The following is a 22,280-nucleotide window of genomic DNA, read 5'->3' on the forward strand; positions in this document are numbered from 1 at the left end:
TCCCCTCTTAAGAAAATTTTGATTTTAAATTCGAAGAAAAAAATTAAAATTAGCAAAATTATTACCTTTTCGAAATTCTTCGTTAAAAAAAACTCAATTTAATTAAAAATTCAAAAAATCAAGACTATTATCCCATCGGCCTTAAATTAATTTTACTATAAACAAACTTTGCGAACAATTATCGCTATATCACTTCACTGAACCGTTATTTGATTCACTATTGATTTCTGGCGGTAGGACAGTGTTCTCGAAAATTCCAAAAATCCTTTATGTTGTTTCATAATTTCCGTGGAGTATTTGGAAATTCCAGACCTTCTCCGCTTGTTGAATGAATTGCTGGCTCGTTGTCGGCCTCGCTGCTTGTCGAATGAATTTGCTGGCTCGTTGTCGGCCTCGCTGCTTGTCGAATGAATTTGCTGGCTCGTTGTCGGCCTCGCTGCTTGTCGAATGAATTGCTGGCTCGTTGTCGGCCTCGCTGCTTGTCGAATGAATTTGCTGGCTCGTTGTCGGCCTCGCTGCTTGTCGAATGAATTTGCTGGCTCGTTGTCGGCCTCGCTGCTTGTAGAATGATTTTGTATGTATTTCATGGTAACGGTTGTTTCTCTCTTCCAATTTCCAGTTTGTAGAAATTATAACTTGAATCGAGCGTTGATTGACCATGAATATACGTTTGGCTTTGATTCCATCACCGCGTTCTCTACTCCTCTGTGAACAGTTAGATTTTCGGCTCGAACAATTGTTTGCTATCGATGTGACTGGACTACACGGATCGTTAGCACAACCAAACTAACACGGACTGAATTTATTCTCGGCCAAATTTTATAATTTATACCGCTCACTCAGACGTACAAAATTTTATTAAAGTTTAGTGTCTTTTGTATTTGATGAACAATGCTTGGTTCCAACGGTGATAATGAATGACGCTCGTATATTGCGCCAAAATTTTTAATGTTCTTCGCAATTACGTAATTCCGTTGTTTTGTGATCGGATAAAAACTTTATTTGCTAGTCCGTTTCACTGTTTTTACACTGCAATTTTAAGTTTCTTTATCGTGCCCAAAGTAATTTAATTATTCACACGTCGGGGTCACCAATGTAAAGGCTGTGCCTTTATCAAATAATTGAAACACAGAAGACTTTACAGGACGAATATTTATTGCGTGTTGATTGACTCGAGTGCCGGTAATGGAATGAATCTCTATTTACAAGTATAGGGATAAGATGAGCGTACAAACATTTACATGTGTGATTTGTGATTCATGATAGAGTAGGAGGCGAGCTCCTACAAGCACCAGTAAACCTTAAGCCAACTACAAAATTTTCCTTTTTTTTTCTTAAATTGAATCTTTGAACCAGAGCCGAGAAATCATCAAGATGTACATTGACTTCCACAGTGAAGATGGTGAGGCTGAATTTATCGCCGAAATTTAAAGTAATTCGAGGCTTAAACTCATATTGTGTGTAATTCCTTACACTTCACTCAGCTCATTGAACAAACACCCAGCCACTTGCAAGCTGAAATTCCCATTTTCTAATATCCCCAGACAAAACACTTGTTCCGACTCTAAATCATTCCCCAAAGCCACACGGCACTTAAATATTTTCCCATTAATTACCCCCATTCTGTCATCATCCTAATGTGTGTAATACGAAAACCTTTTTTCGACTGGGTTTGCAAACAATTCATAATATGAAGACCGAACCACATTTATGTAACGAATTTGAAGTAAAAGTAAAATTTTCTGACATTGAAGGTAAAGGGCACACAGATAAAATAAAGTTTTGTTTTCGAAAGTCAAATACAAAGTGAACAACGTTAAAAGACAAATCAAATATTAAGACGGGTTGTGTTTTCTTATACTTAAGAATGTTGTGCCATTGAAAACAAGTTACGTTTTCCCATTGTATATGCCATGTGTATTGTGTGTACGGTGTACACCGACCACGTACTGCCACATAATAGGGGGATAGAAGATAGATTGGAAATGGGAAAAGTGAAATTTAGTCACGTGAATGACAAGGTAAGTTTGAAAGGGCTCTGAACTTACAGACAGTGTTTAGCAGGAAATGGAGAATATTGTCACAAATCACAAATGATTAGCAATTTGGCTATGCCGATATACAGTATGTCGTTTTTCAAAAGTATTTCATAATTTGTTAGCAAACAGATGCAACTGAAAGATGGCAGGAGGCGAAGGTCAAACGAAACTGTACAGCGAAAGTCGATGTTACTCTCAACGAAACAATGTACGTGAAGGTTTTAATCAGACGGAAATTCTCAATGTTTCACTCCTCAAAATTGTCAATCTATTTCATTGTTCGTCAACCAGTGCGTGTGTCAGCGGTTGCGTGGAAACTATAGGATTCGATCGAGGGTTTGACGGTTAACTAACGCCTACGTCTAAATGCGAATATTCCGATTCACTAGGAATTATGATTTTCTAGGACATGGGAATTCCGATTCCACAGGGATGACTTCCTAGAATTAGGATTCCTTTGGAATTACGATTCCGTAGGAACTCCGATTACTTCGGAACTACGATTCACTAGAATTACGATTCCTCAAAATAAATAAAATATTGTGTGGCTAGGAGAGTCAGCGTGGTTAGTGGTGTCAGCGTGGTTAGGAGTATCAGTGTTGTTTTGGCTGTCAGTGGTGTTAGTAGTGTCAGCGTGGTTAGGAGTATCAGTGTTGTTTTGGCTGTCAGTGGTGTTAGTAGTGTCAGCATGGTTAGGAGTGTCAGCGTCGTCAGGAGCATCAGTGTTGTTAGGTGTTGTTTGAAGTGTCAGTGTTGTTGGGAGTGTCAGTCAGTGTGGTTGGCAGTGCCGGTGCGCCATTGCTGGGAGTGTCAGTGTTGTTGGGAGTGTCATTTGAGTTTAATGTGTCAGTGTATCCCGGGCTAGGCCGGGTGACAGTGCTACCTTTATGATAAAGTAGATAATTTCATTACTACTGTCCAATGAACTGTATCAGATCCCAACTTGTACGGGGCATAGGAGAAGCGAGAAGCGATACATTAAATCACTAAATTGAATTTAATCAAATGTCTCATGACAAAGCTTTGTGATCCTAATAATCTTAGAAGAAACAGCCCAGCAGCAAGGTGTGCAGTTTATCAATTATTGTAACAGGTTGCTACTTTCGCACGTACACTGGCACCTTCCTACACTACGTATCTTATCGTAGAAAAGTTCCCATACATGCGGCAAGCCAATTAAACGACAACAAAGATTTGTTACAACAAATGACTTTCCGTTGGCTGGTGTTGTGTTGGTCAGAGGGAATACAAATTACATCGACAAACTTGGCAAAGTGGTATTTAATGCAACAGGGGAAAAGATTTGTTCCAAAAACTATACTTAAAACATCGCATAAAGTTTAGTTATTCAAACGACCCAATGCGACGATGGCAACTTTCGGTGCTTCACAACCTCGTGCACAACAGATGAATGGAGTTTTGCATAAAAAACAACAAACTTTCGAGTGAGCAATGCAATTGAGGGCAAATATAGACCGGAGAACATGCTTTGTGATAAAAACGAATAAAGAAAATCAATTTCGGTAACGGAATGAGGGCATAAATTTCGAAACTAAAAAATGGCAATTTGATTATATTCGCAGTACACCCAAATATCGCCACAGTAAACATTACGATTCAAAGGACTGACAATGGATTTTTCTTATTTTATTCATTTCTCTCTTCATATTGATTCGTTCAATTTATATTTTATCATTTTTTTCCCTTTTTCTTCGAATTGAGAAATTTTGGTTCAGCGTTCGATAGCGATTGACTGGATTCGATTTGCACTCAAAGAACCATATTCGTTGAATCATTCACAAAGTCAAAAGAAAAGAACGTTGGCAATGAGAACACTTTTGGCTGTGCAGGGAGACCCGAACAACATTCATACGTCTCGACCTTAAAAAAAACTCCGAAAAGTAGTATTCTGTCATGATTCGCTAGAGGTTGGCATTACGTTCACTTGTTTATAGGCATCTACCACCGTACAACGCATAAAACCCTTGGAGAGGCTAATTTTTGAGAGAATTTGATATATTTTCTCTCTTAAATTCGCCTCTCTAAGGCTTTTATGCATTGTTCGGTAAAATGTTGCTTCAATAACCGGCTCTATCATTTGTTGTTGTTGAATCAGAGAGAGTGCGTTTTGTAAATTGGAAAAGTGACAAATGAAACAGTGAAGACACTCCGTAGCTCCAAGTATTGGAGTACAAGCCCAAAGGCATCTATGGATACATATAAGAAGCCATGTATGAATAACATAACATCACAGACGACTGTATTATACCCATAAAACGTTCTCCCATATAACTCCGGATATAGTTGAATTCATTTAAGTCAGATGCTGATTTCCGTTGGGGACAAACATATCTATCGGTTCATATATAAAAAGCGTTTGAATGATAGTCCTCCGGGGAATTGTGTCGAAGATGGAAGAATTTGCACAGCAGAATATGGATCGAATGAATGAATGGTAACAACAACAACAACAAAAATGTGCCGTTAAAGTAAGCCCACCCGATTTTGAAGCGTTGTACGCAGTACATTATCGTCTCCGACAACAATGTATGAACTACGCAAACAGAATGAAATCACTTCAAAAATTCGAAAACGGGATCAAAGATAAATAAAAAGAGGAGCACCGTGAGCTGGGTGTATACATTTAGGCAAATCTTCGCCAAACCCGAAATGTGTTTTATTTATTGTAGATACGATAAATATGCACACCGAAGGCTGTCGGTTGTGTGTATTTGCTATCACACAGCACAGCCAACAGCAAATAGAATAAAAGCCAACCGAAAAATATATTTTAGCAATTCAGCGTTATGAATATCGAATTTTATGGGATGATTATTATCCGCGCCAAATATATTATGTTTCATCAATTAATTACAGCTTCTGTGCGTGTATACCGAGTATCTGTTCTCTCCCCGGCTTTCTTCATTAATTTCCTTTCTTCCTTTGTGCGACCGTTTTTATTTTGCATTTAATGAAGTATCTACCCGGCAAAGTGTTGTTTGTATTACATCCATTTGAGCATTCAGGTAAATTCATAAATAACTTGACTGCCATACGCAAACAACACTCAGCTTTGAGTCTGGTCCACAAAAAAAGGTACAGGCTTTCATCTGCCGGCAATGAACGAGGAAAAAGCTTTTAATTTGCGCCTGAAATTAGGCTATATGAAACGGTGTTCATCCGCTGATAAATTTCTTGATTTTTAAATGTGAAAACGCACCAAAATATCAAAATTTCTTCGCATATCTGCACAGTGTACACGCTGTAATGATAGTCGAGCCGACAACATAGTAATACTTCTCTATTTCTTCATGAATTGTTAACTGAGAGGAAAGTTTGAACGAGGTTCGAAGGCAAAGGATATTCGCTATTTTTGACATTGCCTGCAAACCGGAACCATTTCTTCAACTTCACTCACAACATTTTACGGCCAATAAATAGTAAGTGTTGTCAGGACCACCGGCTTAACGTGACTGTCGAATGTACGCCTCAAAGTATGCAAATACTCTCCGAGTTGAGTCAGATGCATTAATTGATATCTCGCCTAAATGTAGGCTAGACATACACATTCATGCACACAAGTTCATCGTGTTTGGGTTACGGCATACGAGTGATCCAGTATATCCGGTATATCATTCAAACCATCAAATACGCAGCAACTAGCCCAAATTATGAAGCTGGAGTGAACTTAGGACGTTACCAATACGATAGCTAGAAACATTGAATATGGAATCGAACTTGGATCATTTTGATGGAAGACTAGTAGACAAGCCATCCCGTCATCGATATGTTAGTAAAAGAAGCACTAAACCGCCAAAAACTATTTTTCTCACATGAAAAGCGACACGAAGCCGTAGGATCGTCTTCCTTTTACAAAATGTAACGTAAAAAAGTGTTTCACGGTTATGTTGAAGCGTAGTGGTGGGTACAAGATCCGTAAAAATCATGTTTGGTAGTTGAACTGAACTGAAATCGTTATTGTGATTCGATTCTTTGTGATTTCTATTATTCACTTACAGGGAGATAAAAGCGAAATTCGACAAGTTTTCTGATTTGGGAGTTGTTGTGGGTTGTAATTGGTTCCACGAGAATTTCGTTTGACAACTGAAAATCGAGATTCTTATTTTCTGAATTTTGGTAAAAAAAACGCTGTCACAACCAAGGTTCTGAGAGAACAGCTTAAGACAGCCAAGAGGCCAGGTGATAAACGCATTCAGTACAAATTGTATGTGCAATCAACTTGAAGAAAATGTTTTTAGGAAAATTCGCCCTTTTCATATGAACTTCGTAGCTGTTGACTCAATTTGTGTGTCACCGCCTTCGTAATCAAATCAGAGTTCCCTTTACCTGTTCTTTCAGAACCTTGCTCGCAACAACAATGAAATACTAAGACAAAATATCCAGATTATCATTTGTTAAACCGGTTGTGTGTAGAATCATTTACAAACCACACCAACTCCCAAATCAGAAAACAAGTCGAATTTCACTTTTCTGTGTATGTAACAATTTTGGTGAAGGACGTGCACCAATTCTACGTTGTTCTATGTAAATCTAGTACTTCAAATTCTACGTTTTTAGCCACGTACGAAGTACGAAGGGGCTTATAGGATTACGATGCCGTGTGTAATTGATGGAATTCGAAGCAGACGGTAAGGGCAAAGTGTTTGCCTATGTTCATAGATGACGAATCCGCAATAAAAATTTAGTCTGTCCGTCTGTCCATCACGTCGATATCTTGAGTAAATCAAATCCGATTTCAAAATTTTTTTCCCCCTAAAAGATAGTCGAAATAGTGAGGCTAAGTTCGAAGATGGGCATATTCGGGTCGGCCCTTCGTGAGTTAGGGCCACCTAAGTGATTTAAGGTCTTTTGGTGATATTTGTGGCAAAATAAACGATGGAAATGTAAATGGCACGGCAAATGATAGGTATTGTCAATACCAATCCAGGAAAAAAAAGTTTTTTTAAATCGGGTGAGTCGACCGTGAGTTAGGGCCTTAGAAGTGAAATGCTACTAGGGCCCTATGTGTATTTTACATAGAACTCGAGTAAATTTCATTCGTTTTTCGTAATTTTCGTTTGATTTGGAAGGTAATCGAAGGCCGAATAGAATTTTGTTGAAAAAAAAAATTAAATTTGGGTCCTTGGCCTAAGGCCGCTACTAGTGCCCTATGTGTATTTCACATATAACTCGAGTAAATTTCATTCTTTTTTCGTAATTTTTGTTTGATTTGGAAGGTAATCGAAGGCCGAATAGAATGTAGTTGAAAAAAAGTTAAATTTGGGTCCTTGGACTAAGGCCACTACTAGGGCCCTATGTGTATTTTACATAGAACTCGAGTAAATTTCATTCGTTTTTCGTAATTTTCATTTGATTTGGAAGGTAATCCAAGGCCGAATAGAATGTTGTTGAAAAAAAAGTTAAATTTGGGTCCTTGGACTAAGGCCACTACTAGGGCCCTATGTGTATTTTACATAGAACTCGAGTAAATTTCATTCGTTTTTCGTAATTTTCGTTTGATTTGGAAGGTAATCGAAGGCCGAATAGAATGTTGTTGAAAAAAAAGTTAAATTTGGGTCCTTGGACTAAGGCCACTACTAGGGCCCTATGTGTATTTTACATAGAACTCGAGTAAATTTCATTCGTTTTTCGTAATTTTTGTTTCATTTGGAAGGTAATCAAAGGCCGAATAGAATGTAGTTGAAAAAATTTTAAATATGGGTCCTCGGACTTCAAACAAATAAAATTTTTAGGGCGATTTGAAATTTTTGTTTCATTTGAAAGGAACGTCGTACGGGGCTTCGTAATTGCGCTATGCGCAATTTGTAAGATGCACACATTACATAATAATTTTACTTTAACTACATTAACCGGCGCAATAGGCTTACGGTCAAAGTAGGGTGACAGACGCACTAGGGTCACGTACGCAATAGATATACGGGTTTGTACGGGGCTCAGTCGCAGCAAACGCTCCGACTGTTCTGATGGCTCGTTTATTAATATCTCGAGTAAAATTTGACCAAATTTCATGAATTTTTTTTTGTTTGAAAGGTACTAACGAATGTCAAGTAGCCGCACTACTTTCCACCTCCTAACAAAATGGCCGTCGGCCGCCATTTTGGATTTTTGTAAAAACAATATAAATCGGTGAAAATAATTCTTACAAAGTTATTGATCAGTCGGAAGTGATTGGTTATGTGTGTGTGGTGTTTCAAGGATCCCAAATATGGATATATATATAGTATATTGAGCTATATAACGGTGTAGATAGTTATTTTGAGCATATTTATCAGTAAATTGTTTATTTATAGGTAAATATAGGTTAATATAGGACTGAGGAAATTTTAGGTCAATTTGAAATTTGGGTTACGTTTGAAAGGAACATCGTACGGGGCTTCGTAATTGCGCTATGCGCAATTTTTAAGACGTAGAAATTTCATAAGAATTTTACTTTACCGAACTAGGGTCACGTGCGCAATAGATGTACGGGTTCATACGGGGCTCAGTCGCAGCAAACGCTCCGACTGTTCTGACGGCTCGTTTTAGTTTTAGTTCGTGGAAGCTAATTTAACGAAAAAACGAGTCGAGAATAATTTTCGCTCGAAGTTGTCGATTTGTCGTACAAAAATTGAATTAGGGATGGGTTCCACGATTTATATTTGAAAAAAAAAACCGCTCATATTACCTATCAGTTTTACGTCTGACCAATGGAAATGCAAAACACGCCACGACACAAGTCATTTGCCGACAAGGATCCAAATAATTAACTAATTACACCGACTCAAAGTCGATACACAAACATTTTCCCGTAATAATTTTAATCCGATTTGCCTATACATAACGCTGTGTGTACAGTACACCCACCACATCGCACAATCCTTTTCCATTTGGCATAATAACTTTCGGCATAATGCGATAAATTTCATTTTACTCTAACAAGTTAAAGTTTCGAGTATTATAATATAGACACGTGTGCATACGATACCATACAGAGAGCGCACACAACAACAACATTACTGTCTACATAACATCCAATCGAGAAATCGTTATCTGCCATTAGGAAGGCAGCAAACATTTTCCGAATTTATCAACCGAACAAAATGAAAAAGAAAAATTTTCTTTGCCTTTAAAGTTTCGAAACCGAGCGAACGAGGAAATGTTTTACCGGTTAGGTGATTTAAGCCACCTGAATTATTATTGGAAATTTTGAATTAAAACTTTTCATTTATTATTATTATTAGATATTCATTATGCTGAGCGTACGTCGTATACACCCAACAATTGTGCATATATTCGAAATCATTCCCATACCCTTCTGGCCGTATATTGTATAATATGCTCAACGTTATAAATTGTACGTGGGACGAGGGGCAAACCGTTAGTCAGAATGAAAAAACAATTTTCCCACAAATTCCAATTGCAAAAATTAGATTCCAAAAATGTTCCACAGATTCCAAAAAAGACTCCATTGTCGCATGTTCCACAAATACCACAAGTGGTTTTCCCCTCCTCCGCCAAAGACGTAAGGATACAAAAACATAAATTGTTTGCATTTAATAAGAAAACACTCTCTTTCGCACTGTTCGTCGGGTCTGATGTGGAAAACGTATAGCCAAAGCAGAAAAATCGATGGAAAATATTCCCATGAAAATTACGTTTAAAATTTAAGAATGTTTTCGTTGCGAAAGAATATGGTTTCTGTGCTCTTTTGTGTTTGTGTGCTACACAATGTGGAGCGTTTGAATGCGCTTTTCCATTAACTTTAAAAAAAGACAACGAAAGGGGGATCTACACCGACGTTGTGGTGCTTTACATAACAAAATAACATTAGCCCCGACGTCTTCAACTACGTTAATGAATATTTTGCTCTTACAGTGCAGGAATTCCACGAGAAGTTTCTTCTTGCACGAAATTTAATCAGTAGATGCTATTTGCACTCGGGTGCAAATAGTGCTTCGGAGTGTGTGCGATTAGCTATGTGACGCTATTTGCACCCAATTGGCGAAACATCCAATTGTTAGTCTAGTTTGTAGAAGGAAGATTCCACTTGCTTCTGTCAAAGCACCCAATTAAGGTCAGTACAAGGAAGATTGTTGGACCAGTTTGTACAAGGAAGATTCCCAATTTAACAGACTTTTTGCATCCGGAAAGGTTACAATAGCACAGATGTAGACGAAAGATCACAATAATTTCAGTCATTGATTGGACAACATCCAAGTTTCTCTCAGTGCTTAGAACTGTGGTTAGCGACATTGGAAGTACAGCATCCCTTAGGGGAGCAATGGACGTAAAATCTGTGAAAAGACGAATAAGGTACGATGATCGGGTGTTCCACCCATCCAAGTTACTGGCCTCCGCAAGTAATTAGTAAAAGTAGGAAAATGGAGAGGGAGAGTTGAATGCCTGAAACGTGAAACCAAGCCACGAAGAATAATCGATGAGTGAAGGTGTACGGTTGATTTATTAGACATCCATCCAAACCGCCACGTTTCAACATTTTTGGGAAATAAAAAAATTTCGCAAAAAAGGAAAATTCATCGAAAAGAAAGTTCCGCTAAGCGTTCATGAATTTTCGAGCCGTCGTCATAAAATATACGATTTTTTTTTCAAACGCGCCTCTTCCAGGGGATGAATAAATTTCAAACTTTCGTATTAACAATTTCCCGGCACCGAAATTCAATACTTAATGAAGAAACGAAAAGAAAGCAAAAGAAAAAAAAGTTTCGCATCAAAAGTTTTTCTTTCTTTGGTTTATTGTTCGTTGCATTAATTGGCGGTTGGATGATCAACAATCCGACAATCAACACGTAAATATTCATATTTTTCCCGTATATACGCAACGAAACATTTTAACATTCGAAAAGCTCGAAATTTCATTGTTAGGAACGGCGAAAGATTGATTAACGGATGAGGGGATGTTAATTACGTAATGTGATTGCCGTAGAATGGAATGGAAAAAAATTTGGGGAAGGGAGGCATGCACGACTATCTTCAGAGTTATTCCCACGCGGTTTTTTCTTATTAAATTTTTTTTGTTGAGAAGCAGACTTTTATCCCAACCAACCATGAGAATCAACAGTCGTTTGATAAATCGTAGACAACATAAATCTCAATAAAAAATGTGGTATTCTGGTATCCTGGATACCGGGAAGGAATATTGGTTACAATGCAAAAACAGGGAAATTTTACCTTCGCCGAAAGCGATTTTTATGTCTTTTTTCTTCTGGAAACAATATGGTGGATACATCATCTGTCCGTCTATGTCCAGGTATCTGTGCCACAAATCATTATATTTATAAAACGAAAATTTGGTAGTCAGTAGGTCTGTTCCAAGTGCAACAACGAAATGTCAAATTTCATCCACAGAGCCATAACCAAACAAATATTGTTTACAAAATGTTCGTAAAATCATTGAGGTTATGGCTCTGTGGATGAAATTTGACATTTAAATGCACTAAAATTACTCTTGAACTTGGAACAGACCTGTAGTTGCACAGCTGCATTGACATTCAAAATTACGAAGCCACTAAGAGCAAAATCAACACCAGGCAAATAATAATTAGTTCAGAGTTGACACTGCAATTCGAAAGTTTTGAGAAAAAGTAAAAAGACCTCACTAGGCTTTAGCCGGTCTATTCTTGCTAATGTACAAAATTGGAAATTTAATTTTTTTACTCTTTATGGACGGGAAGAAACGAACTATATTTCTGATGAAGTACTCCTTGTGGTGAGACACTTTCCTGCTGACTACACTGACTTATGAATTTAAAAATTTCGCCTGAGTTTTAAATAAATATTTTGCTCGAACTAAAGTTTTTTCTATTACTTTGCCGTTTGTGCACTATAAAATACTATTTTTGCATCATCAAAAACCAATCTTCGAAAAATGTCTCTCGCTCCGCTTGCGGCTTGACTAGAGGTGTGCACCGCCGATTTTACGCCGGCGCGCCGCCGATTTTTTGCTATATTTTCGGCGCGCCGCCGCCGAAAAATAATAGCTCACGCCGCCGCCGCCGCCGATTGTATTTTCGTCGCGCCGAAATTTTATACGTTTAGTGCTTTCAGCCATTTTAATGGGCGGCAATATAAACTTAAATTGAAAAATCTATACAAAAGTGTGTGCCTGAGTACAAGGTTTTAGCAAATGTTTATCTCTCTTAATTTATAAGTCAGGTTTCTATATGCGTAGAAATGAGTTTTTGGTTACAAAAATTTTGTTGTAACTTTGGGTTTTTCTTCTTACCTGCACTGTACGACGGTGATTTTGTTTCTGATGCTACGATAGGGTTATCTTCGAAGTAGCTTTCTATAACATATCCTATTTCCATCAGTAGATGTCAAGTGTTTTATGCAAATTTTTAAATACTAGTCCAAAGAAAAAGTTTGCTGCTGTCTTGGGAAGGGTATCGATGGATACAACTGGGGATCACCATCGATACCCGAGGTCGAAACAGCATTTGTATTTTCTGTATCCTCACTTAACGTGAACCCTCGGGTACGTTACTCTATTTTCTGTGCAATGGAATGAAGCGCGGCAGACGGCAGACGACGTTTCTCTTATTGTCTGTTGATGCAGATAAGAGGAAGAAGAAAGAGAACAAAATTCAGTGAATCAGTCAAAACTGTGTGACACTACTGTAATTGTAAAGTGGCAAACTTAAGACCTTATATGGAATTTGGGTGGAAAATGGCGCAAATCACATGTTTCAGGAATTTATAAAGTGGAAAATCTTTCCGGTTTCAAGTTTTTTCGTCAAAAGACGAGACACGGATATCTTTATTTTCAATTTTTAGCTGCTTTATGTAAAAAATGTGGGAAAAAATCATTTTGTCGTAGTCTATACACTTATTACGCTTATTACTTATAAATTTAAGTTTATCTGAATCTCTTATTTGCGAAAACCTTCTACTACGATCTCACTCCTACATCGAAGATGGACTAAAGCAACGCACTTCTCGCTCCTCGTTCCCTAACTAAATTAAATTAACACCAACAACAAAAACAAACACAAACAACAGCCGGATTACAACAGAAAAATGAGAGCAAATAAGAAAAAACGAGAGTAAACAATAAAAACAAACAGAGCTACTTCAGCTCTTCCCTCCAAATTTCACGTTAATTGATTCAAGAGAAAAATCGCTGTTTCGACCTCAGGTGTAAATAGCGGTCCCAGGCCAGCGTGGACTGGCCATCGTCAGTTGCTCTAAGAACACCCTTCACAAGACAGCAGCAAACGTTTGACTTGAACTGGTATTTTAAAGTTTGCATGAAAACGTTTTGCCATCTACTGATGGGAAAGGACATTTCAGTGAAAAGCTACTTCGAGTAAACCCATCGTAGCATCAGATAACAGAAGTGCGTTGACTAAAGGCAACAGGAACGGGTATTGCATAAATCGAAAGATAATAGGAGTGAGTTTGCGTAAATGACATACATTATAGTGGGAAATAAGAAACCTGCAGAACATCTAGTTTGAAGATGTGACTTAAAATTTCCAACTTATAAGTTAACTTATATGTCATTTACGCAAACTCACTACTCATTCTTGGATTCATTAAATTAGATGTTTTTAAAATAATAGGTCAGTGATTGTACATTCAAAATATAAAAGGTGAGATACGTCTCAGTTGATTCCCCTTGTATAAGTGGTTGATACTTCAGATCGCAAGACAGTAAGAATTCAGTGTTTTTGCATTATTTTCGAAAATTTAGATTTTTTTGTAAATTTATCGGCGCGCCGATCGGCGCACCGCCGCCGACTGTAAATTTCTCCCGGCGCGCCGCCGCCGATTCCTTACCAGTCGGCGCACCGCCGCCGACTATTTTAAGATCGGCGCACACCTCTAGGCTTGACCTTTCCCTTAGTGTATTAGTGGATCCGATTAAGAGAAACATGTGACAGTTGGGATCAAAAGTCCTTCTATGCAATATGACAAAGTGACGTTTTAAACGTCAAACAAAAATTAAGAGTAAAAGCAGTTGATTTTTCTTTTATATCGTTTGACGTCACTTTGACAGATGGTATAGACCGACTTTTGGTCCCAACTGTCAGAATTAAGGCTGAAGTTTTAAGTTTTTCTGCCAGTCTGGCAGAAGATAACAGAAAAAGTATGCAACTTCTTCACAAAGTTTCTCTTCTACAAATTGAAGAGTCCAGAAGAGATTACAAATCATATTGACGCCACCGGGAAGTTGGTTGCAAATCACCGGGAAATTTTCGGATATTTGGAAGTTTCGACTTGGCTAACGGGAATAAAACCTTATTTCAATACCCGAGTTCCTTACAATGTTTCTATTCGTTACAATATTTAGGATTTGGTAAAGCTAGAAGTGTCCATTACACGGCGTTCAATATCAATTCATTCCATTGCCAGATTGCTTAAAAGTGATTTGTTTGTCGAGTTAATTTTGTATTTCGACATACACAAGCAATTGGTTGGACACATATTTCCTTAAACGCTGCGCCACATAATAACAATTAAATTGCTAGACTTCAGTGTGCGGCTATGTGTTCTCACAGGTCGGTTCAATTGGAAACAGAAACAACCACTTCGCGTATATTACCCACCCATCCAATTGTCATGCTGTTGTTGCGTTTTATGCCTCATCGTCTCTGTAGACATAATTTCTTGATTGACAAATTTTAACCGAAAACAACCCACTATCATAGGTCATTATCGCCTTAAAATCTTATGTAAATGATAATTAGCTGAGTTACTATAATGACCTGCTGCTGGTGTGTTGACAAATCAATCTTTCTACAATACTCAAATACGCTCATTCGCACGCTTTTCACTCGGGTTTACAGTATGAAATGTGTGTAGAGATATGCACGTCCCCATTCAACACAACCATACATTTGGTGTGTTTATTTACCTTCTGTGTACGACTTATACAAATGTCCGATACTGTAATTCGGAACGAATACAAATGCAAACAGGGAACGAATCGAAAGAAAAATTGAAAGAAAGAAAAACAGCGAGAAAAACAAGGAGTTCAAAATAGACTTACCAATAGCACGAAACGTAGGAGCAATCAGCAATTTTCGGGAACAATATGAAATTAGCATCGTTCGTCATTTTGCTGAAAAATCCAAATTCAAAGTGACGATTCAGCGGTATATTGACACAGAAAGCACACACACAGAAATTTCGTTGATAATTTCAAGCAAAACACTCGAACGATGAATGAAAATTGTGGAAAATACTTTTGTGCTGGCTACCAAATGCTTGTACTGACAATCAACAATTCTGGTATAACGTCGTCGTTGTCAGAATTCACGATCAAAACAACACAAACTACGGAAAATGTTCTTGTGGCTTGTCTTTTGACAATCAGAAATATTGTTAAACGGGGGAAAAATCACTACCAACTTTTTCGCTAGCTAACGCATTTTATGGTCACACCGGAATGCTGGGACAATTGACATAGCACTAACTAAATCACTAAATGAATTCGCATCAGAATTTCATCTGTTGTTCGTTCGGATATTATGATTTTCACACATAAAATCGCGAATTTGCATTCGCCACCTAGGCGAGACACACACACACTGCTTCTACGGAACACACTTTCTGCTTCACAATGTTTTCATTTTTTCATTCTGACTTTTCTTTGCTCTTGATGTGTTGCAGCTGATGTGTCGTGTTATCGCACTACTGTTGTACTGTTTTCGAAAAGAATTCTACAATTCTACTTGCTCGTCGTTTCTGTCGGTGTGTTCGTTTTGATGGTGTACGTCTTTTGTGGTTTGTGTATTTGCTGGTGTGACACATGCTGTTGCGCAGTGTCATTCATTTTTTGTTCATCCATTTATAGCACTCTCAATGGGAGAGTGTTTCGAGCGTTTCGCTTCATCTCATTCATTGAGTTCATTGATGGATGTAATGGCTAAATCACAATGACAGAAAGTGTACATTTTGAACGCGGCAAAGTTGGAATTCTTTTTCGTATCTCTTTTCATGTCTTGGCTTCGGTATAAATTTCATAATTTAACCCCTCGGCATGAAAAGTTTTTTTTACTGTGATGGACGGTAGATTTTAGACACTTTCGAAATTGCCTAAAATATACCGTCCACAACAATAAATAACAATTTTTCTCTGGCATAGTACTATGCCTAGCAAAAACTTTTATCTTAGACAAAATGATATGTGGTCGTCAAACAAAAGGCATCATTTTGTAACATAAATTTAAGTCGAGTTGAAATCTTGTACCAGCAGAATACAGTAAAATTAGCCACATTATTACTGACAGTACTTTGAGTTTACACGCATACAGACATCAAAATTTAGAAGCTTTTTGACGTCTCAGTTACGGACGTTTCAATTCGATCTCAAATGGTATACAAAAGATGAGTGCTAAAATAGTCTTTTTCGCAACAAGTGACGAAAAGTAGGACTTTCCATTGCCTTTATTGCGAAACTCGTTGATAAATGTTTTTTAGGCACAAGATGTGTAGATTGTCACTCGAGGCCGCACTCGGTAGTATAAACGAATTTTTCTTAGGAAGTCCTTTAACAGAAGCAGCATTAACGTTGTGTTTGGAAAGTAAAATAAAAGACTTGACTTGACTTGACTTGACTTGACTTGAGTAACCAAAACGTGCTCCTGTGAGCGATCCCATGAGAACATTGGACGTGAGGATTTTGGTTTGATTGTGAGTCAGACCCTAATCCCCCCTTTTCGTTCTCCTTGATTACATTCAAAGCACACATTATTATGTCTCCACTCTCCCCGTTCAACTTTCACCTTTCGAACTTAATGTGTGTTCTGAATGCTATCAGTGTAGGGCACACCACTCTGGTTTACTATTTTCTTATATACCACAGAGTACTTTCTGTGGTAACTAACTCAACCACCGTCGCTCGATCTATGTGGTCGGACTAGCTACTAAATTCGTGGATGTGCAAAGTTACAATACAATGTGGAATAATATAATGCCACAAGGAGAAAAACAATTACCTGATAACAAGCCGTTTACATTTTACCTGATACCACACTACTTACAGGCTTTTCTTCATTTTCCGCACATTTCATTCATGCTTGCCAGCACTTTCAAGCTTAAGTGATTTGGCCAGATACGGATCTACATGCACGAAATTAGCGTAGACCCGTAATTACCATTGTTATAACAATTGTCGGCAGTGGGGAGATGAACCAACCGCCTGAGCTTTTTCAGTACTCTGCAATATTTCAACATATTTGACTTCTATCATCCTCCTACTTGCAATCTTTTCCTAGATTATTCGCGAAACTTCATCCTTCAATTGTACACTCTCTTCTTCGAACCGGGAATAAACGTAGGATGGGTGTGATAGTTTTTGCAGTCTCTCGTATGCAAGGTTCTTTGGCGTGAGTTTCAAAATCACATTCATTCATGGCAGTGACTTCGTCATTTATCGTGTGCACTGTGTACGTTTCAATTCAGCTATTTGTATCCTCAGTGCGGAAACATCCATTGGCTCATCAATATGTTACATATAAAATAGAGAAAGAGGGAAATATAGTGAGAGAGAAAATTGAGAAATTCAACCGCTAATCTGGTTTCTCAGGTTCTTTGGTCAGATATCCCGGAATTCGGTCCAAATGCGGTCCCGCAATAAGGTGACAATTCTTTTATTACTGTTCATAAAGCACTCCTTTGCGAGTTATACCGGTTGTCTTATAAAACCATTCAGAATGAAAGAATTCAACCAAAGTTACGAAAGGTAACTCAAAGGAGTTTTTGGTCCCACAGAATTTCTCCTCTCACGAAATGTAACTCGAAGGCGTTCCCGTTCGGCCCTAGCGCTCTTCTTCCCTCACTAAAGGCTACACAAAACAAAGGCGTCTCGCTCGACACCAGGGAATTCCTCCTTTTACAAAGCGTAGCGCAGCGACATCAGTCATAGAGAGAAGACACATAAGGTCATAAAACCATTGAACCTGTGTACACACCCGTTGATGTGCAGACGGGCACACTCGTCGCATTACCTCTGTTTAACCAGCTTTATATCTCTACTTTCATTCATTTTGTCGATTTTGCGGGCACTGTCCTCCTAAGATTGTCGATGGATTTTAAATTCGGAACTCGCATCAGGACACTTGTTTGAAAATTCCTAATGTAGGACATTGCTAAGCCATGCTAGAGTCTGGAACATTGTTGAGCCATAAGATTATAAACAGTCTGATGCCATGGAATATTCTGTCGTCAAACAGATTGGTAAATCCAAGCTCTCTAGTATAAATTACACCTCCATTTCACAAACAATCAACGCGCGTATCCGTATAACATACTTTCGAAACGTTTAAACTCGTTTATTAAAGGAAATTCAATTATTCGTAAACAGCTGCGATGCCAAACTTCAAAAGGCATCGATACAATTATTAATAAAATTGTTGTATTGCTTGGTCAGTAATTCAACATTGACAAAGTGTTGTATTGATTTGACTTGACCAAAATTGTTGAAAAAATTTCTTTTATTCAACGAAGGGCGAACGAAACGTGTTTGTCACCGGGTGCCACTAGCCACAGAATAATAAAGAGACTATTGGCGACCGGAAAAATTAAAATTTTAATAAAAAATCTGGATATTTTGAAAATTGAACTTGTTTTGTGCACAATACTGCCGTAATTTGTATAAGAAACAAGTGTTTCTTATGCAAATTATTTATTTGCATTTTCGATCAAGTAGTTTCTTATGAAATTAAAAATTGATAAAAAATAAATAGTAAAGTACCGTTAAGTGTTTCTTATGCAAATTACGGCAGAATACTAGGGAATCCATCTTTTTACGAAATGTAACGTAAAGGTAGTTTGTTCGATGTTAGGGAATTCGTCTTTTTACGAAATTTAACGTAAAGACGGGTTGTTCGATCCTAAGAAATTATTCCTTTCACGAAATGTAACGTAAAGACAGTTTGTTCGATCTTAGGGAATTCATCCTACATTTCGTTTAAGGATGAATTCCTCAGGATCGAACAATCCGCCTTTACGTTACATTTCGTAAAACGATGAATTCCTCAGGATCGAACAATCCGCCTTTACGTTACATTTCGTAAAGTTTTATTTTCAAAATATCCGGATTTTTTATTCAAATTTTAATCCGGGTGCCAATAATCTCTTTATAATACTGTGGCTAATGGCACCGGGTGTGATTAGCATTAGTATAATAAAGAGATTATTGGCACCTGGTGCCATTAGCCGCAGTATAATAAAGAGACCATTGGCACCCGGTACCATTAGCCACAGTATAATAAAGAGACTATTGGCACTGGGTGCCTATTTTATTTATAAATAATGTAAAATGCTGTTAAAATGAATGAATTAAAAAACATAGCTAACGCCGATCCGTACGAAACACCTATTGGTATCAAAAGCCTTTATTGTGAAACTCTTCATTTCTCTTACTTCATTTTCTTCTCTGCTGAAAAGCTATTCGCGCTTTAAAATCACTTGAATTATCCACTCTTTGCCTTGCAAATAAATTGCCGGAGGCAATATAGACAGCCCCGTACGAAGTCAAATTTCATAAATTCCTATTTAAACAGCTATATACCGCTATATTTAACTATATTTCACTATAAATAAACATTTCACAAATGAATTTGCTATTATATAGCTCTACATGCCTGTATATTGCTCAATATAGCTGTATATAGATATATATATAAGTCCAAATATGGGATTCCTAAAACCCCCCACACATAACCAATTACTTCTCTGTTAACAAAAACTATCTAAGTACAAATTTTACCACTTTATATCGTTTTACTAAAATCCAATATGGCCGCCGGCAGCCATTTTGTTAGGAGACCGGAAATAGTACCGACGCTTTACATTCGTTAATACCTTTCAAACAAAAAAAATTCATGAAATTCGGTCAAAATTTACTCGAGATATTGACAAAATACTCCACGTTCACTGTACGGCCGAGTAGCCAGATAAGAGCTCACTCCAAGAGACCTAGCTCACGCTCCGGAGAACATAATTTCATAAAAATTTTCCCTGATTGGTACGGTCAATACCTATCTAATAAAGCTAAAACAGACGAAATATGTTCAAATGTGGCCGACCTACAAGCAAAAACTGCTTGCCGCCCTGTGCCTGTTCCACACCAAGGGGTCTAACTCACGAGTCGGTCATCCGATTTCCATAAACTTTTTTTTTGTCGATCGGTATTGTAAATACCTTTTATTTGACGTATCACTTACAAGTTTAACGTTTAAATGTCCGGAGATATCTTCGAAAAACCGTAAAGCACTTATTGGGCCACAGCTCGGGAGGGGTTGATCCAAAATCACTCATCTTCGAACTTAGCCTATCTTTTGACATTACCAAACGGGAAAAAAAAGAATTTTCAAAATCGGATGCGTTTTACTCAAGTTATCGTGCAGACAGACAGACAGACAGACAGACGGACATTTTTTTTTTCGCGGATTTGGCATCTCTACACAACCACAATAGGTTTCCCCTTACTCAGGGAGTCCAATTCGACGTGTTACAAACGTATGCGTAAACCTATAAGACCCCAGTACTTCGTACTGGTCTAAAAACGAAAGAAACAAATGAAAACGACGAAAAGTAAAAATATATGATGAGGCAAGTGATGAGGATAGTTTATAAACTTCTGGTACCTTTGGTTTGTGAAATGTGATAATTATGGAAAATTCCAAACATTAAAACTAATTTACAAAAAACAATATTTACCTGGCGACTGTTTTCCTTCTTCCGGATTAAATGTACTGTAATTACAAGAACGCAAAACCTTTAGCAGTTGGAAAAACCAAATGCCATCGCACTCTGTGAACTTTGCCCATAATTTTTGCCCAATTAGTGGCAGGTACTCATCCTAGTCTCTTTGTTTTATTGCAGCACACAATGACTACTAACCGGAAAGTTGGCTATAAAATCAGTTGCTGGCACGGACAACACATCAGTCTTTCTAAAGAGTTTGTCGAGAGCAGTAATTCTCAATCGAATTTGTCAAATTTTTAAGAAATATTTTGCGAAAAAAAGTGTGGAATATGGCCGATAATCATGTTATGGAAGTGGAAAGTGATTCATCTGTGCCGGAAGCTGTCTTAACGTTTCCTTTGGACTGCAATTCTTCGTTTGTGTTGTTTGAAAAGATAGATAGTCTCAAGGATTGTATGAACTTAGTAGATGCCTTTCCTGGACTACAACCAGTTGCCGAATGGATTTACAAAAGGAAATTCAACAAATTGTCATTTGATTTCCAACAGCCTCTAGACCGCACCCTGCGTCATGCTGGAGCAACAGCAAAGTCGCTAACACTATCACTTCACCGCTACAAATACAACTCAGGAGATTTGAGAAAAATTCGTAACACCTGCAAGCAATTACGGTGCCTTTCAGTCAGTGGATTTCAAAGGAAACAATGTCTATCTAATCCATTTGCTAACATTGGAAAAGGAAAACTGGAAGAGCTCACATTGAGTAACTGTTCGCTTGGTAATGATATTCACTTCTTTGATATGTACAGCAGCTTGAAGTGTTTAAACATGTTCGGATGCGATGACTATAGTTCCACAGCCATTGAACGTTGCTTCAAAAATAATCAAGGAATTACAAGTTTTACTTGTAATAACGACCTGTTTGCCGAACCAGAAATGCTGCTTTTCCTGCCGAATTTGGAGAGACTAAGTCTTATATATGAAAGCGGACACGAGAGATTTAATATGTTGTCGCAATTGCCGTCACTGCGTTGTTTGACACTGAATTGTGGTGAAGATAATATAAACGATGTGCTGGTCGACGTTGCGTTGGCAAGAGTAATCGATTGGAAGAACTGGATCTGTTCGATATTAACATAAATGAAGAAACGTTCCCGCTGATCAAGTCACTTCACAATTTAAAACAATTGTACGTCATCTCGGCAAGTGTAGACATTTCATTTCCGGAGTCTAAGGATTTGCCGTCCAATCTCAGGACACTCACATTGGAAGGCTTTCCGATCGCGTCACTGGTGAAAAACCTTAGGCATCTTGAAAATTTGTTTCTAAGGGGTTGCGTGCTTCTGCATCACGATTTTTGGGTCTGCGATTTTCATTTGACGGCTGATTTAATAATTGACGATCTAACTGAAGGCGACCTTACATATCGAAGTTTAAATGTGACGATAGACGCTGAATATGGAGAGACAATAACTAAATCAATCGGACGTCTACGGATCACCAACGATGTGCAAGGTACAAGTTTGTCCGACATAACATATCCTGGAATGCGCCGTGGGATACC

The 22,280-nt window shown here is 37.9% G+C and overlaps 1 protein-coding gene and 1 long non-coding RNA gene across 2 annotated transcripts in view; one reads left to right on the forward strand and one right to left on the reverse strand.

Annotated features, from left to right (window-relative positions):
• The window catches only part of LOC119083721 (protein N-terminal glutamine amidohydrolase), a 63,021-nt gene extending 47,298 nt beyond the window's left edge, over positions 1 to 15,723 (reverse strand). The window contains exon 1 of the mRNA XM_037193517.1: positions 15,052 to 15,723. Within this exon, the coding sequence (XP_037049412.1) occupies positions 15,052 to 15,119 (68 nt within the window). The 5' untranslated portion in view covers positions 15,120 to 15,723. The remainder of the gene's footprint in view (positions 1 to 15,051) is intronic.
• On the forward strand, positions 245 to 20,947 carry LOC119083746. The gene is made up of 3 exons (XR_005088924.1): positions 245 to 561; positions 14,100 to 14,105; positions 20,936 to 20,947. It is a non-coding gene; the product is annotated as an uncharacterized LOC119083746 (long non-coding RNA).
• The last annotated feature ends 1,333 nt before the right edge of the window (positions 20,948 to 22,280 follow it).

This window comes from Bradysia coprophila, unplaced genomic scaffold (assembly GCF_014529535.1).
Source record: "Bradysia coprophila strain Holo2 unplaced genomic scaffold, BU_Bcop_v1 contig_70, whole genome shotgun sequence".
Lineage (NCBI taxonomy): Eukaryota > Metazoa > Arthropoda > Insecta > Diptera > Sciaridae > Bradysia > Bradysia coprophila.